A 16727-nucleotide genomic window follows, 5' to 3' on the forward strand; every position below is an offset into this window, starting at 1 on the left:
CAGAAGCAAAACTTGTATTGATTTTTTTGAAAACAAAATCAAGCTGACACCACGCTGATGTTTCATCTTGACAGACATCAGGGGAAAAGAAAGTTTTTCAAAAGGCTCTATGTTCTTCACACTGTGGCCTTGAAAGGCATGGAAAGCAACTTGGGAAGTTGTGCGGATTGGATGACACCAGAACTTACTGATGTCGGTGTGACTGCTGGTTTCCAAAGGGGTGGTCAGCGTTTGCTTTGCAAGAGAGAAGGAAGCCAATGTAAAAATCTGCAATGGAGCAGGGACAAGGATTCACACGGCAAGTGAGACTTCTTGTCTCACCCAGCTCATCCAGCACTATGGAACGTAAATTTCAGGAAAACATGAGTATATCACAGTTTGTTTCTGGTAGAGGAAAGGAAGCCCAACCCTTCATTCAAGGTGTTAATGGCATGAAAAAATATTACGTGATTTTCCTGTTGTTTCAGAACTGCCTCCAACTGTAGGCAAGTTTGTTTTACAGAACAGAGCTTTAAGAAAGAGGACAAGCTAAAAAAGAAATGGTAAATATTCAAACAAATGTTGGTGTCTTGTGTTACCTCAGGAGCTGGTTCAGTTTGCTGATTGCTCAGTTTCACTGTGGTCTGAGTAATGAAGAGCTGACTAGTGAGCCTAGTTTGGTGTAATTCCCTGAGTACTCTTGAAGCATAACAAACCCAGAAAGACTGTAATGAAAAATAATAGAAAGGTAGCTGGGGGCTTAACTTATGATCGCTGCTCATTACAGTAAGCGACATTTTCATTGCAGCGCTACCATAAAGATTATTGGCTGCCACATAACGTAGGTCCCTCCTGAAAAGATTCTGGAACAGCTTTGTTGGCACAGTAAAAGCCATGGAAAAACGCCAAAGAACTGCTTAAAACCCAGTAATTGGTTGCCAGATATTAATGGTGTGGTGCTTTGTTCAAAACTGGCTGGAAAATGGGGTGAATAGTCTGTGTCATTTTATTACATGGTACCTGTGTGACCATCCTTGGTCCTCTGCAGTAGACGTATTTAACTGGAAAACCACTTTATTGATATTTTTTGCTTCCATCTCTGACTTTCAAAATTCCAGCATTTTAACATGAATGGTGACAACGATTTTGAAATTGGCTTTGAATCTCCTTGCTCCTTTGCATGTATGTGGACCCGTCTGAGCACAACTTGTCAGTCTGGAAGATTGACATCATTGGCACGTTTGTGCCAGTGTTGCCCAGGGTGTAGTTGAATTTGGGAACTGGAAAGAGATTCCATGAGGAAGATGGCAAAATTTGATATTTGCGTTGACATGTTATGCATGTTCAAAAATTCAATCCAGGAAGGTTCCCTTGGACCAGCCTTTCTGGAAAGTATATCCAACATGAGCCAAACAAAGCTGACTCGGGTGACTGGGTAAAATTGGATGTGATTGTCTGTGATATGTAGCACTTCAGATGTGATCCTTTGTGTCAAAAAGGTGAAGCAAGTTTCCTCACTTATTCACCTTTTTCCTGTTAGTGCTTTTGAGCAGCTAAATCCAGTGGGCTGGAGGAGCCAGGGGATTCCTCCACCGATGGCAGTGAGCAGCTGCTCCATATCCCTGTTCCCTTGTTCTGCCAATAGCAAAGCTAACCACAAATTCTGAACATGTATATACATGTGGCCAGCCATGAACAGGTTAGTGTGACAGGAGGACAGATAGCCACAGAGAGGACAAACAACAGCCAGACTGCATTTCTAGAGTTCTATGCTCAGGGAAAACCCTATCTATGTCAGGGATCCCTCTAGTACCTGACTCCCAAATCTTACTGTTTCAAGTATCAGGCCCCCAGACCTAGTCTTACCAGCCTACAGCCCCTCAGCCTCCCTGGGAGCTGGTCCCAGACCCTTGGCCTCTCCAGTATCCAGGACTCAGTCCACCCTAATGACCAGCTGCTCTGGCTTGAACTTTGCTGATGGGTCACGCGTGCATGCTGTCAGGACAGAGAGCACAATCACACAGAAAACAGTTAGAAACAGGGTTTAGGTTGGACAAAGTGGAGGTAATTTGGCACAGAGCTTAACCAGTGTGCTGACCAGCCTCCTGCTTGCACACTATTTGGCCTCATTTATTCCCCACCTGATCCTCCCTCTATTTTCCTGCACTTGTTTTCTGCCATCCACCTAGATTCCTCCCTTCCACTCTCTTGGTCCTTCCTCTAAACATCTCCTAAGTCCTGTATAAGCCTTAACTACTTTTGCTCAATCCCTAGACTCCACCTAAGCATCCCGCAGTAAGTCCTATGCCCCCTTTACTCAGTGGTCCCCAGAACTTGCACAGCCTTCCAGAAAGAGTTTCATGTGTTGGGTCATGCAGGTGGGTTGTGCGGCGGGACTGGGGCTTAGTCCTTCACCTTTGAGGGTCTCAGGAGTGGTGATTCAGGAGAGTTAGGTTGGTTGGGTTCCCCACCGTGTCACTGTGTCCCTCGTCACTGTTTGGTCTTTGTGTCTATTTTGAGGAGCCGTTTGGCAGCCAGCCCTGCATCCAGTAGGGATGACGAAGGTGGACGCCCTGGGAGAGGCATGTGAGCCAGCCCAGCAGAGCAGGGCAGCTATATAAACCCTGCGTGTGGAGAATTCCGGTCCCCTGAATGTTCTCCTTGCTACTGCCAGTGAAATCGGTCATCCTCAAGGTGCATCAGAGCAGGCTCAGATTAACTCAGACACTTCACTTTTGCTTAAAAAAAGGGAGAAAAAAAAGAGAGTCTGCGTATCAGCATTTCCCCAGTCTCTTCTATACAGTTTATTGGTACACTTTGTCTAGTTACTGGAAAAGAAATACATACCTGCCAGACTTAGAATAACTTGAAGAAAGTTCCTTGGCTTGCACTTAGCTATTTTTACCCTCTGTTTTCCTTTTTTGTTTTAATGTTCATTAGGTGCACAGCAAAATGCATGTAGTACATCGGTAACAAAGATTATGTAAGGGGATTTATCTGAGCAGCAGGCCCCTTAGTGTAGCATTCAAAAAGGAAAATGAGCGCTGGTTTACTAAAGCCCAAAGGACTCCACGTGGACAAGAGCATTAAAATAACATAAGAATGAAGAAGTCTGCGTCTGGCCGGCTCCAGGAGGGTGTCAGTGCTGCGTGGCAGTATGTTTTCTGCACCATTTGCTGTCTGTCCGGGGTTAGTCTGAGAGCGGGCAGGTGGCCCTGAACATGATCCCAACAACATGGTTTGGTGAAACGGAGCAAACACTTGATTTATTTACTGCATGCTCGTAGAATTACAAATACCTAAAGACAAGGGTCGTGATGATACAGATGACTTGAGTAAACAGAACACACTTCTTTCTCACTTGGATAGTCTTTTTCCTTCTTGCTGGTGTGTTTTTTCTCTGCAGCCACCTGTGCTGGCTTCTGCCAAAGAAGCTGAGCATGCTCGTGCAGATTCTGTGGCTCAGTTCCTTTTGCTTCATTAGGTGGAGCATGTTCTAGTGTGTGCCTCATCCCTCAGGGTTTGCAGCTGATGCTTCTATCTGGCACTAAATTGTTTTTTCTAGTTATATGTAAGTGGGAAAGCCCATTTGATCTGTGACAAGAAAACAAGGGGAAAAAATATTCCACTACAGTCTGTTGGAATTCTCAGCTGTGAGGACTTCAGGTTCTGACCTATGAAGTTTCTCCATGCCTGGGGCTGGTCTGCACGTGTAGGCTGAACCGCTCACAAATCCATTCAAAATGGAGCGTGAGAAGGAAGATCAGACCTCCTGGATGTGCTTGAAGATGTGAGTCCCAGGGAGAAATTCTTTGTAATTGGGCTAGTTTGATAGGACTCTATCCAGGTGCAGAAACAAATCATTCTCTCCCTGGTCCTCTCAGGCTGCCATCTCATTATACTGGGCTAGCTGGGGATTGATTTATTAGCAGAATAGATTGTCTAGATGAAATCTTAATTCGTGTTTGTCTCTGTTTTTAAAGAAATAAGCATAAGCACATCCTCTCCTTTCCATCTTCGTGACAGTTCCATGGAGATCCCCCTTGTGTGTCTCTCTGGCTTTGTATCGTGGCTGAGATTTTCAGTGCTGAGCTCACTGGGTGTTAAATAGGTCTGACTTTCAGAAAGCAGATGCTGGTGTTCCATTTGCTTTCAAAACCCTCTCTGCCAAAAGCCACATTTCTTGTAAAGTCTTTCAAGTTGGGTATGCAAAGTCATTAGCCAGTTTTGCAAATCTTGACCTGTATGTTTTCCTTTAAAAAAGAGTTCTTTTTTTGCTAGGTTTCTGTGAGCTTCCAGCTGTGCTCCCCTAACAAGCCTCTCATTTAAAGTACTTGCTTCAAAAGGCTGCTAGCCTCAGAGCCTATAAGGAGAAGTCTTTCCTTTTATTACTGTATATTAATTAAAGAAATGACTAACACCTACGTGGAATTCCTTTCTGGAAAAAAAATAAAAAATTAGTTCTCCTTAATATGTGAGATGGTGAGTTCAAAGAAGCAGGGATTAAATTAACCAGTTCAAGAGCTAGCAGAATTAAAATTATCCAGGAATTGCCAGCCCTATAGGAGAGCAGGTGTTTGTAAATCATAGTCACCTTGGCTCAAATCTCCCCACACAGACACATCTACCCCGAGGTGTCTATGCATCCAAGTGGACTGTATTCCCTTTACAACTGCTGTGTTTGGGCTGCTGAGCCGTCATGGCAGGACTGACGATGCTATTGTGAGGAGCACCACAGGGAGAGCCTGAGCTCAGGCCAGAGGTCCATCTGGTCAGGGTCCATCTCTGATGGACCACCTGTAGGGAAAGAGGGTGGGAAACACGGCATGTAGAGTTTGAATCTTCCTCTTCTTCAGGCGCAGCAAATGTAAAGGGGAGAGACTGAGACTGAGGGATCTGACAGAAAGCATCCCTGCGGGGAACTGGATGATGAAGTTGCCAATAGGAGACACATGGGATGGATGTGCTTATTTTGGAGGATGCACGTTCTACACAGTCACCGAGACAGTGAGCTTTAGGACAGCTTTGGCAGAATACTTCTTTTTGCTTCTTTTGCTTTGTACTGTTTTTAGGCAGGAATTCACAGTAAGTCAACGTTGGACTGTATGAGTCAGCAGAGTCTGTAATGTACGGTAACTAACAGCTTGTGAGAGCGTGCAAAGTGGGAGCAGAGGGGGAGTGGTTGCTTTGGGTGGTCTTCATCTGGCATTTTAAAATATCTAAACGTGAGCGTCTGTGTGTCAGCTAGCTGCCCACTGTCCACTGTAATTGGTGGAAATCTGTAACAGAGTATAGCAACCAAGCATCTCACAGTAGATACTTGTATTTGGCCACCCAAAAAAGGTCTCTACTGGCTTCATTAGCCAGATCTCCACTGACTGCAACATGGGCTTGGATACCTAGCTTTGTACCTGCACTGAATTCTCTCCTTCTTATCTAATTCAGGATCCAAAAAATGACACTAGCTACAAAAAAGAGCTGAACCAAGATGGGAAGAGGTCATCAGTTCCCCTACAGAGTGCCTCTGGGGGTTAAGACCCCAGAAAGCACGTGAGGAGATTAGGGATTTCTGGTGAAAAGTCTATTTGAAAGGTGATGTGCAGGACTTGGGGGGATTAGGGAGGGTGATGCCAGGGCAAACTCTGCAGAAACTTCAGGTTATAAAGATTATTGGGGCAGATGGAGGGAACAGGTTGTTACGCTTCGGAGTGTCTTGGGGCTGGGCTCTGGGGTGTGAAGATTTGGGGCATTCTGAAGTGTTAGGCATACCAGAGTGTGAGGAAGACCAACTGGTAGAGACCTAAAAATACTGGAGCAGTTCTACAGTGCATTAAGAGCTGCAGGTTTAGTAGCCCAGAGGCTCTTGCAGCCATAGCAAACACGCAGCACCATTAACCCCTGCCCCCTTCAACCCATCAGTGCTTCCTCCACTTCGGAGCATGGGGAGTGAGGAGTGAGCTGGTATGCACGCAGATGACAGGCCAAAGCTGAGGTTTCTGAAGAAACTTGCAGAGACCTTCAGATGATGAACATCTCTGGCATTGCTGCCATCTGCTCTCAGAGCACTCGCAAACAAGGGGCAAAAAATTAGCTGAATAAAATGAGTCACTCTTGTCTGTTCTTCCTCATTAAGAATCCTAAAACTGCAGTTTGCCATCCGAGTGTGCAGGGAAACCAGACATTTATTTCACTTACCCATGCAATGCTTCTCTTAATTTAAATCATTTGACTTATGTCACAGAGAATAAAAATAAATTATGGGTAAACTACCAAAATAATATGATACTTGCAAAGTAATTTTAACCCCCACTATTTCCTCTCGCTGGTACATTACTAGCAAATTAAGCCCCATTATCTGTCCCCCTTCCTGGGAGGAGATGTGTTTTGAGGAGGTGAGGTGTTAGCAGCTCCCATGGGAGGAAAGGCCAATCTCAGTGGCTCAGAGGGGATACCAGAGCAGCAAGAAGCTGCACAAAAACTACTGGGGCAAAAGCATCTTACAGTAAGTGCTGGAGAATTGCAACAAATACAGGCTAGCCAGCATGTATCGGTCTTCATAGAATCATAGAAGGGTTAGAGATGGAAGTGACCCTAAAGATCATCTAGTTCCAGCCCTCCTGCCATGGACAGGGACACCTCACACTAGTTGCTCAAAGCCCCATCCAGCCTGGCCTTGAACACTTCCAGGGATGGGGCATCCACAACTTCCCTGGGCAACCTGTGTCAGTGTCCCACCACCCTCAGAGTAAAGAATTTCTTCCTAATATCAAATCTAAATTTCCCCTCTTTCAGTTTAAAACTGTTACCCCTCGTTCTATCGCAACACCCCCTGATACAGAGTCCCTCCCCATCCTTCCTGTAGGCCCCATTTAGGTACTGGAAGGCTGCTATAAGGTTTCCCCAGAGCCTTCTTTTCTCCAGGCTGAACAACCCCAACTCTCTCCGCCTGTCTTCATAGAAGAGATGCTCCAGACCCCTGATCATCTTCGTGGCCCTCCTCTAGACTTGCTCCAACAGGTCCATGTCCTTCTTGTAAGCACTTCTTTCAGCTTTGGGTCTCTAGTGATATCACCACTGATTCAGCCTTTCCCCTCTCCAGCTTCAGCAGCTGGGGCTGGGGACCGTCCTCTTGAGGTCACTGTAAATACCCACATTTGAAGCTGCATCTGAGCATTAAAAACCCACCTGAACCTGAGCTCAAAGCGAGCAGTGCCGCAGTGTTTCACCTTTGTTTCTCAGATTCCAGTATGTACCCGGAGGTAGCATCTCTCCAGGATCGTACTTAACTGCGCGCACCCTTTTCATGCTGCATACTCACCCTGTAGGTCTATTACAAACATAAAGTGAGAGCAATGTATTTCTTATGGCTTGTTCTTGAAATCCTCTTTCAAAATGCTTAACTCAAGAAAATCAATGTGTGCATTAAACACTTTACACTGGTTCACTAGTTTACACAAGTTTGCTCTTTTCATCTCTGAGAGTATGTAGTGTTCAGTTAGTGAGTGTTTTGTTGTACAAGAGAGAAAAATTGAAGGCAATTGTGCTGAAGGTGGTTTTTAAAAATGGCTCTTTTGAATTTTAACTATGGTTCTTTTGTAAATTCAGAGATTTTGGTAGCAAGACTGTATGCTTTCAAGTTACAAGGCTCCTTGCCTGATCTTATGCTGTAAATTGCAACATTTAGCAATTTGTGGTTTAATTTAGAAGGATCACCTACTTTCCTAAATGCTTAAGTAATGTGGCAGGCTGTGGTTATTGATCCTCTCTGAATTTATTACAAGAAAGCTGTATTCACTCTTTCCTCTTGGGAATGCCCCTCCTGAACTGCATGCTTGCTAGTGACAGCTTAGACCCCTGATACATAACCAAAGACCTTGCCTAATATCCTTGCAACTGCTTAGGGATTTTTTATTAAGTAAAAGCATCATTAAAGTAGACAGAATGATGAAGTTTAATGAGCATCTTTCTCACTTGAAACTGTTAGTTTTGCTGCAGCAGCCATAGTGCTCTCGTTTGTTACTTCCAGTGGGGCAGATAGACAGGAAATGCAGGGAGATTTTGTTTATCTTTATATTTGCATACAAAGAAACATTTATGTTCGTGAGAGATATTTGCTTTGAAAAATATACACAACGAAAGAAAGCAACTGGAAATCTGTCTCTGAGGCCTTTCTGCATTTTCAGTCTTGCATTTAATCTCCCCTTTCGCTTCAACATAATGAAGAGGCTGCATGCAATACTGTAGCTGCTAAGTCTACAAAGGTTCAGCAGTTTGTGAACTGTGCTTATAATAACTAGCCTCTGACTGTTGCTGCAAACCGCAAACATCTCAAATATTTATTTGCACTCCGGATTTTATACTTCAGCTGAGGTTTTGGTCTGCAAGCTGTGTGTAGTGTTCTGCTCAGAGCTATACCAGCTCCATGAACAGGTGATGTTCCAAAATACCAAGTGTGAAGGTGCTGCCATGGATGTGTTATCAGCAGTTATCTCACAAATCTGCCTTGAAAGAGTAGCCGCAATCTGCCTCAGTTATTCCTTTGTCTGTTTATGGAGACCATCTGCCTTTGCTAAGGGTCTGGTCATACGAATGGGTATGTTAAGGTACCATCTCCCAGTACATCAGCATCCATCAGCCAAGCTGCGTTGCTGTCTGTGTGCATGTCTTAAGCTGACCTCCACTGCCCAGGACAGTGTGTGTGTCTCTGCATAACACGTTTGACTTCGCTGTGATGCCGGAGCAAGAGCATGTCCACGGTTAGTTACTGCAGCTTGGCTGATGGTGACGTGCAAGCTGTGTTTTCTGTGGCTGTATCCTTCCAGTAGGTATCAAAATCACTAAGGACTGTACATATAAACTCCACATCTATTACAGCCAAAGGGTTATAGGTTCTTGTGTAATTCAGATAGTTGCTCCTCTGTATGGATCAGGTCCATTAATTTTTTCTTTTGTTTTTTTCCTGTTTTTTTTTCCTTAGGAGCTGTAAAAGTGGTGTCTGTTGTTATATTAGAAGTTCATTGAAAATTGTGAATTCTCTTTTCCCTAGTGTAACAGAAGGCAAATTCTGTCCCAGAGGCATTATCACAGTCATTATTGTATTTAAATGTTGTTGTGACACCATATGTCTCCTCGTATTTGATGTGTGCAAACACAAGAGAGAGTCCCTGTCTGCGAAGGCTTATATAATCTAAATACATCTGATCCTTGCTCTTTGTGTAGCAGACTACTGTGAGATATTGTAAACCACTTCTCTTCAGTTGAGACAGAAACGTGCAGCTGAAAGTTCCTTGAAATTTTGCCAGAGCAACCTAAGTAGATATATTTGATTTGCGTATTTCAAACCCAGTACTTACTTTCCTGGATGAAGTTTCGGGGCACATGCACAGAAGTGGTTGGATGTGAGAGTAAGTAAAAATAGCGTAAAAGTGCTGCAGATGTCTGCAACTCATGCACATTTACTACTAACATAGTATTTGCATGGGGCGGAAGGAAATGCTGGAGCACCGATAGCACTGAATATCGTAAGGAGCAAATATCAAAGAAAAACTGCTACCAAAAGTACTTATAGGTCAGTTGGGATTTTTACTGCTTAACACATGCAGTGGCTGCTAGTCTTCATTTCACATTCAAAAGACGTTGCCCAAGTAGACTTTACCAGAACTCCAAAGTTCATTGAAAATTGTCAATATTCAGTTTCTGTACTTCAAAAGCATCTGTGTAGGCAGTAGAATTCCCACCACACCCTTTTACCTCAGAAAAAGTTCGGTAGTCTAAGTTCTACTTCTCTGCAAACTTGAATATTTGCACTGAGAAAGCAGGAAATGAGAGGCACAAGGAATGCCAAGTGTCGTCTGAAAGGGAAACTCATATAAAGTTTCCAAAGCAAAAAAGTGAGGCCTAAACCAACCTGAGCCAAAAAAAGGGTATGTAGCACCTGAAGACTACTAAAGCTGTTACAGTCCTCTCTGGGTTGACACTAACAGGGCAAAGGAGCTGTGGGACAGCAGGAGCTGGAAGGCACAGGATGGTGAAAGGGAAACTTCAGTTCCCATCCACGGAGTTTTTTTGTGCTCAGATACAATGGATCAGTGGATTCTCTGTAAATTCGGTGCTTAGAATCCTAAATGGGGACTTCCTTATTATATGAGAAAAACCTTACATTCTACTTCAACGTAGCATTATTGCTCTAGAGCCAAAAAACAGCTCGAACGTTAATTTAGTATTTAAGTAACCATTGGTGTTCGCAGATTTGAGCATGCATTTCCGCTTCTCTATCGCTAACTTCTCAGAGTTACGAAATTATTGCTGACAGTGATTCAAATGCTACCCTGCATGTCATTGAGGACAAGATGCTGCTTTTCCCCTGGCTTTTTTCTACCCTGGATTGGTTTCTGAATGGACAGCCTCCTTGAATGACACTTCTGTGCTCTTCCACAATGACAGTATTTCCTGATACCAACACGTCGCCTTCTGTGTCTTCCCTCCTTCAACTCACTTAATGCCTTCCAAAACAGGACAGTTATTTAGGATGGATGTTTGATTAGTACGCGTGTCGTGTACTTGGATAAAGTATACCCTTGTGCTGTTGGGGCTGTATCTCTTATGAAAAGAAAAATATGTGTATTGTAGCTAATAGTCAGCATACAGTTATCACGGAGGGTCAGGGCTCTCTGCGTTTGTCAGAAAATGGCTTCTGATCCCTTGTCAACAGTAGGTGATGGCACACATGAAATTTCAGAAAGGTGAGGTAATGTCGTAGTTTACAGTTGTGCTTCCCTTGAGGAAGGCTGTTTTGGGTACAGTGCACCTTGACAGCAGCCTGCTCGGCAGCGTGATGTGAAACTGCAGCTGCTGAGGAGGTGGAGGCGAGCGCTGCCTCTCCACCCCACCCCACGAGAGGCTCTAATCCCATTCTGCAGTCCAGGAACACCAGGGTTGAAGTATCCTCCAGATGCAGCAAAATAAAGCTGAGAGCACACGGTAGCTTTTAGCCTCGTGACTTCTGTATGTCTTAGCTAAAATCTCTCTGTATCTGACGTAAGTAGCCCCTCTGTAACCTTATAGTATGGCGATTCAAGAGTATGTCTGTTTGGATCCTTGTTCAATGTCTCTTGCGTATAGTTGACTGCATGTCCACCAGGCCCTGTAGAAGAAGGAGGGACCGTCCTTTGCTGAAATTAGTTTCAGCCTGCAAAGCAAAAGAGGTCACTGTAAATAAAGAGTCACTTTGTGTCTGAGATACCCGCTTAGGGTGATACCCACCGCAGAACTGTGTATCAGGTCATGCTTTCTGGATAAGTAACATCATTACCATGAGTGACTAAGTCTGTACCAACACGACTAAGTAGCAAAAGGATCTGTACCTGGTCCTTGTTTGCAGCAAGGGCTGGACAGCCATGCAAGCTGCGTACACAGATTGCCATGGGGGAGAACGCATGGCGAGGGGGGGTGCGATGGACCAGTGCAGCTCGCCTGTGACAGCTGGGACCTTCTGCTTGCTGCAGACACGTGAAAATGCAGGACCTGGGTTCTGTGGCGGCAGTGCTGACAGCTACCCATCCAGATTTTGACGCATCAAAAGGCAATTTTAGGAAGACTCGTCCCCAAGCCCCTAAATCTGTCCTGTTCCTTGACAAGTCCACCCAAACGTGGAAGTGCAGTGACACAAGCAGGTGCAGCAACACAAGGAAGGCTCTTGTGGGAAGTGGTGCCGTTATCTTCTTCAGTAGCAGAATCCCTATCAGGTGGTAGAAATTGGTGTCCAACTTGACTGGCAACAGCCCAGTAGAGGATTGGGGCGGACACTCACCGGCATCGGGCTGAAGTGTTAGCAGGGAGACGCCTTTCAGAGGGATCTCGGTGTTTCTGTCGTCGTTGCCAGTGTTTATGCAGCTGAATGAGCAGAAACAAAGCTCGTCTCTGTTCCCTTCTAGATACAGACACCCCCGCAAAGTACGTCTTCAAAAAGCACTTTGTGTCAATAAGGGAAGTTAAGTTTGAGCTGTGTTTATTTTGGGTAGGTTTTTAATTTAGTTTAATCAGGATTACTCATAAATTATCTATTAATTACTATGTGATATTTAGCAAGATCCTCTCAGCCATGTAGTCTATTTAGCTTCGCTGTGAATGCTAGCTGTCTTAATTGTAGGATACTTTGTCAACATTTAATCAGTGGTACTTACTAATGTGGCATTGATGTGTTGGTAGCTGTCCCAGTACTATCAATCATGTGCGAGCAGCAAAGGCGGCCGTGACACCATTGCTCTCTGTCACATTATCAAGCTCTTGGGTTTTCTGGTTAGGGATGATGCTCACTTTGCTCTAAGTGGGCACTCTATCTCTCCAGTTCAACCCAATTTTTGTCATTGTCGACTTGAATACGTATCCTTGCAGCCTTCCGAGCCTTAATCCCATAACTGCAGAATAAAGGTTGCTAGTTTCTGAAGGCAGAACTGATTGCTTCTTCACTGCTCCAAAGGCCTGATCTTCCCGATGTTACTCTCCTGATAAGTCACAAAACCCCCTAGTATTATGGACTACAGTGTAACATTTAATAGAAAATTCAGTGTATTGAGACAAAATAAATACAATAACCTTCCTTTTTTTTATGTCTGGTAACCAGATGCATTGTTTAACATGTTGCAGAGTAAAAACCTTTGTTTATCACAATATTCTTTGTGATAAAGGATCACAAATATTCTTTGTCTCATTTCCTTACAGTCTTTATGGCAGACACATGCAGGCGAACCCTGAACCTCCAAAGAAGAACAACGACAAGTCAAAGAAGATCAGCCGTAAGCCTCTGGCAGCCAAGAACAAATAAGTCCCTGGCTTCTGCCTCTGTTTTTGTATCTTTTACATTGCTTTTGCATGTGCCTATAATGCGCCTACGCATCTCCTGTTACTCATAAGAAAGCAGACACTAGAGGTAAAAGCAATTTACTATGTATACTGCTTTAGAAGATACTGCTTAAGGAATACAAAATTACATACTCTCCTAATTATGGTCACGTTTATGTAGCCATTTAATATATCACTGTTAAACACATTTTAACTTTTCTATTTCTATGTATATTAATGTCCTCTCTCCACATGTATCACGTCCTATTAATATCAGGGGTTTTGCACCTATATTATATGATATTAAATTTCATATGATATTCCAAGTTATTTTAATAAAGGTCTTTATTTGTATTGTGTTTCAATTTCTTCAGTAGGACTTCTGAATAGTGAATTCCTCGAGGAACCTCATGTGTCCAGTTTCCCGCAATGTGTTAATTTCTTGTGCTGGAATGCAATAGCATTTTATCTGATACAAGTTAGTTAAAATGTAAAGCATTCTGTTCAGGGAGTGAAAAATTTTAATCAGCTTCTGTTTCTTTTTTACATTGCTATGTCCTGCTTTTTTTGCCTTGAAGGTTATTTTGAAATCAAGGAGTAGGGGAAGGGAGAGAGGAAGGAAAAAAAAAACGTCTTTGTAAAGAGCTGCCAATTGCCAGCCTCAATTTGGAGAAAGAGAACTTTCTCATTTGAAGAAAATGGTATTTCTGCCAATTTTTTTAAGTGATTTTTTTTTTTTTTAGGCAGAAAACCCAAATAATGTATTTAATCTCTGCCGTGAAAGTGCTTGTATTGAAGAGCTGTTCCAAATGCCTTTTGAAAATGCCACAGGTTCTATATTTATCTGTACAAAGCCGGCACCACAACCAAGCTCAGAAGCCGCAGTTGTGAAGTGATTAAACAACAAATTGTTTAACATCTGAAATAGCTTCGGGTCTTACCAGTGGGGAAGAAAAACCTAAAATCTACAGACAGTGATTTCCAACCATTTTTAGTCTTAGCAGAGCAGACGCTAACCAGGAAACCCGAGGGGCAAGAACCGATATTCTCCCCATGCCTGAATCGCTCAGCTCGGGACCTTCCTGCCCCTGATTTCCACTTCCATGAATTTCCTACCTGAGCAACCCATTGCCGAGTCGCGGCTGCCATCCGGGCAGCAAGCCAGGAAACATGCCCAGACTGCCGAAACTGGCCTGTTGTGTTTGGTAAGAGAAGAAAAGGTTTTAAATACCTCACGCTAGAAATGATGCGTTCTATGAAAGCTGTTTTGCATCTGAAGGCTCTTACCACCACCAGCCTCTCGATCGCATTTGGGATTACCCCAGCCTTTAAGTAATGCACGGTTGCCTTAGTCTGGGAATAAATGTATTGACATATATTTTGCAACAGATTTTTTGAATTGGCAAGCAGGGCTAGGAAGTTGGCATCAAGCTTTAGACACATTTTAAGTGGTCTTTGGTACTTCAGAAGAATGAGGCAGTCTTGTTAGGCAGATGGAAAACAGTAAAAATGGTAGACTTGTCAGGAAGAGTCAATTCTATCTGTTGCAAGATCCGCAGAGGATTTTCCAGACCTCTTTAAGTGATCCGTCTAAGGGAACAGGTCCAACTGAAACAGGCCCATGGAGGTGTAGGTTGGGTGCATGTTAAGAATTCACAGCAAAAACTGGCCCCCGGCGGGAATGCACACGATTAAATCTAGTGTAGGCATTAGCACGTGAGGGCACCTAATGACAATAATAATCGTGCCACAAACAGCCCTGAAGAAATGTCAGCGAAATATCAGAAGATCCCCAAACTACTATTGCAAATTCCTTTCAGAACAAAGTAAATAGCAAGGGCAGATTTATCGGGAAGGGGTGACGAGGCTCTAGATCCTTCCCCCGGCGTCCTTCCCTGGCACCGGGCTGTCCCCAGCCCGCGGGGGTGGCCGTAGCCCCGGGGCTGAGCCGCCGCTCTCCTGGCAGACGCCCGCAGCCGTGGCTGGACCCCTACTTTCAGGCTGGAAGATGTTTTACGTACGCTCGCTTCCAGCTGAACTGGAGTCACTGCTCCTCTGAAGTCTCCCTGGGTGCACCCGGGCATGGCTTTCTGTGAGCGGGGTAGCGACGGGGCTCCCCTTTCCTCTGAGCAGAAATCCAGGCAGGGCTAAGCACGGCGCGGGGGGTCTGAGACTGCGTCCGTCACCTGCTCGGCATCCTGGCGTTTGGGAAGAGAGAAGCTGCTACGGGGCTACGAGGGTTTCAAAGCAGAGAGTGGCGTCTCCAATGTAAAAATAAAAGCTTGTTGGGGAAGGCCTGATGATGTTATTGGTGGGAAGCTACAGCACCGCTTTAAAATAAGCTGCTGATTTTCAAGCATTAGTCAGACTTTCATTAACCGCTCTTGCAAATTTTGAAAGCGTTGAAAGACTCGTGCGAGCTCTCCTCTGCAGCGTTTCGAAGTATTGATTGGAGCATTCCTGGGTGTTCATAGCAAAAAAATCCACCCAAACTTCCCACTTCTTCCCCCGTGAAGGAGGAAGAAACACAGTTTTGACAAGCAAAAGCAAGAATGAGGGGTCTGGAGAAGAATAAGTGAAAGGCATAAAGATGAGAAGGATAAAAGAAATCCTAAAGGGAGAAGTATTATACTGAAGATGATGGCACATGAGGAAAAAAGAAGTTTCTTGAAAAGAAAGATGAAAAAATAAGATAATGATCTGAGAAGACGACGGAAAACTGAAATGTATAAAGCTTTACAAACAGAAAACAAAATGGGGGGAAAAGGAGTGCTTTTCAGAGGCTCAGGGCAGAATAAAAGATGTGGGGAAGAAAAGCAAACCATCTGGGATGCAACATGCTAATGTTTTAGTGTTTTTAAAAAGGTACCAGCTTCTTAGAGCAAACTACACAACAGTTTTAATGCGGGTTTGATGATGTTATGTATCTGTTCTCAAGAGTCATTGCTTTTTTAATATTTAAAAGCAACTTGTTTCATTTTACTGGGTCACACTTCTTTCCCCACTGTACTTCAGGGAAAGGAGCTGCTGTGTCCTGCTGCGATGGATCAATTAATGAGCATCACAGCTCGTGGTGGTCCCTCTGATGGTCCCCACGGTCGTTTCTCCAGAGGATCCATCAAGCGGAGACCCCTTCCAGTGAGCCCTTGGGTGCAGCCCCGAGGAGAGCGAATGTGTTGTGCCAGATGGAGCACAGAGCTCTGTAATGGCAGCTCTTTGCTCCTCTGGGCAATATTGTTTCACTGGCATGGTTGACAATGAGATCCCTGATCTCAAAGCACCTTGAAAAAGGACTTTGCGCCATCCATTCATTTGCGGTCACTCATCCAAGTTGCCTCTTTGGGCCAACCCCTCATACAGCCAACAACAAGACACTTCAAGGGTAGAAAGTGATTCCTGTGAGAAGGCGATTTGCTTTCGGCACCTTTCCAGTACCTGGGAGCTCTTTGAAAGCAACAATGAAGGTAATTCTTTGTTTTGGTTTCGCATACAGTGAACTGCAAAGAGTTTGGCCATTTTTTCACATACAATGCACCCTGACAAAGAAAACTTTTTAAAATTGCCATAAGACCAATATGCTGCGCCTATGCAAAGAGCGGCCTGGGGGTTGATGGCTCCTTAATAAAGATAGGGGGAAACGAAGCCAGAAATCCCACCTGTGCAGGCGCCATCCACAGTGTTCTTGTACTTACAGTGTCTGTTAACCCTGTATTGCCTGCTGCAGGCCTCCTGATGGACAAGTAAGAGTTTAAAGAAACCCACAACAAAAAAACATCTCAGCTCCGACAACTCAGAGCTGAGTAACTCAGTAACCACTGTTACTCTCTTTATTTAAAATGGAGGTGGACAGCATTTTGTGATTCTAAAGTTTCACTTTTTTACGATTCTTAGTCTGGAAATACGGAGTC

The 16727-nt window shown here is 44.2% G+C and overlaps 1 protein-coding gene across 2 annotated transcripts in view; it reads left to right on the top strand.

The window, feature by feature from the left end:
* The window catches only part of RSU1 (Ras suppressor protein 1), a 109034-nt gene extending 95861 nt beyond the window's left edge, over positions 1 to 13173 (top strand). For both annotated transcript variants that reach the window (XM_063324745.1, XM_063324744.1), the window contains exon 9: positions 12700 to 13173. In XM_063324745.1, the coding sequence (XP_063180815.1) occupies positions 12700 to 12802 (103 nt within the window). In that variant the 3' untranslated portion in view covers positions 12803 to 13173. The remainder of the gene's footprint in view (positions 1 to 12699) is intronic.
* The last annotated feature ends 3554 nt before the right edge of the window (positions 13174 to 16727 follow it).

Source organism: Chroicocephalus ridibundus, chromosome 2, assembly GCF_963924245.1.
Source record: "Chroicocephalus ridibundus chromosome 2, bChrRid1.1, whole genome shotgun sequence".
NCBI classification, from domain to species: Eukaryota; Metazoa; Chordata; class Aves; order Charadriiformes; family Laridae; genus Chroicocephalus; species Chroicocephalus ridibundus.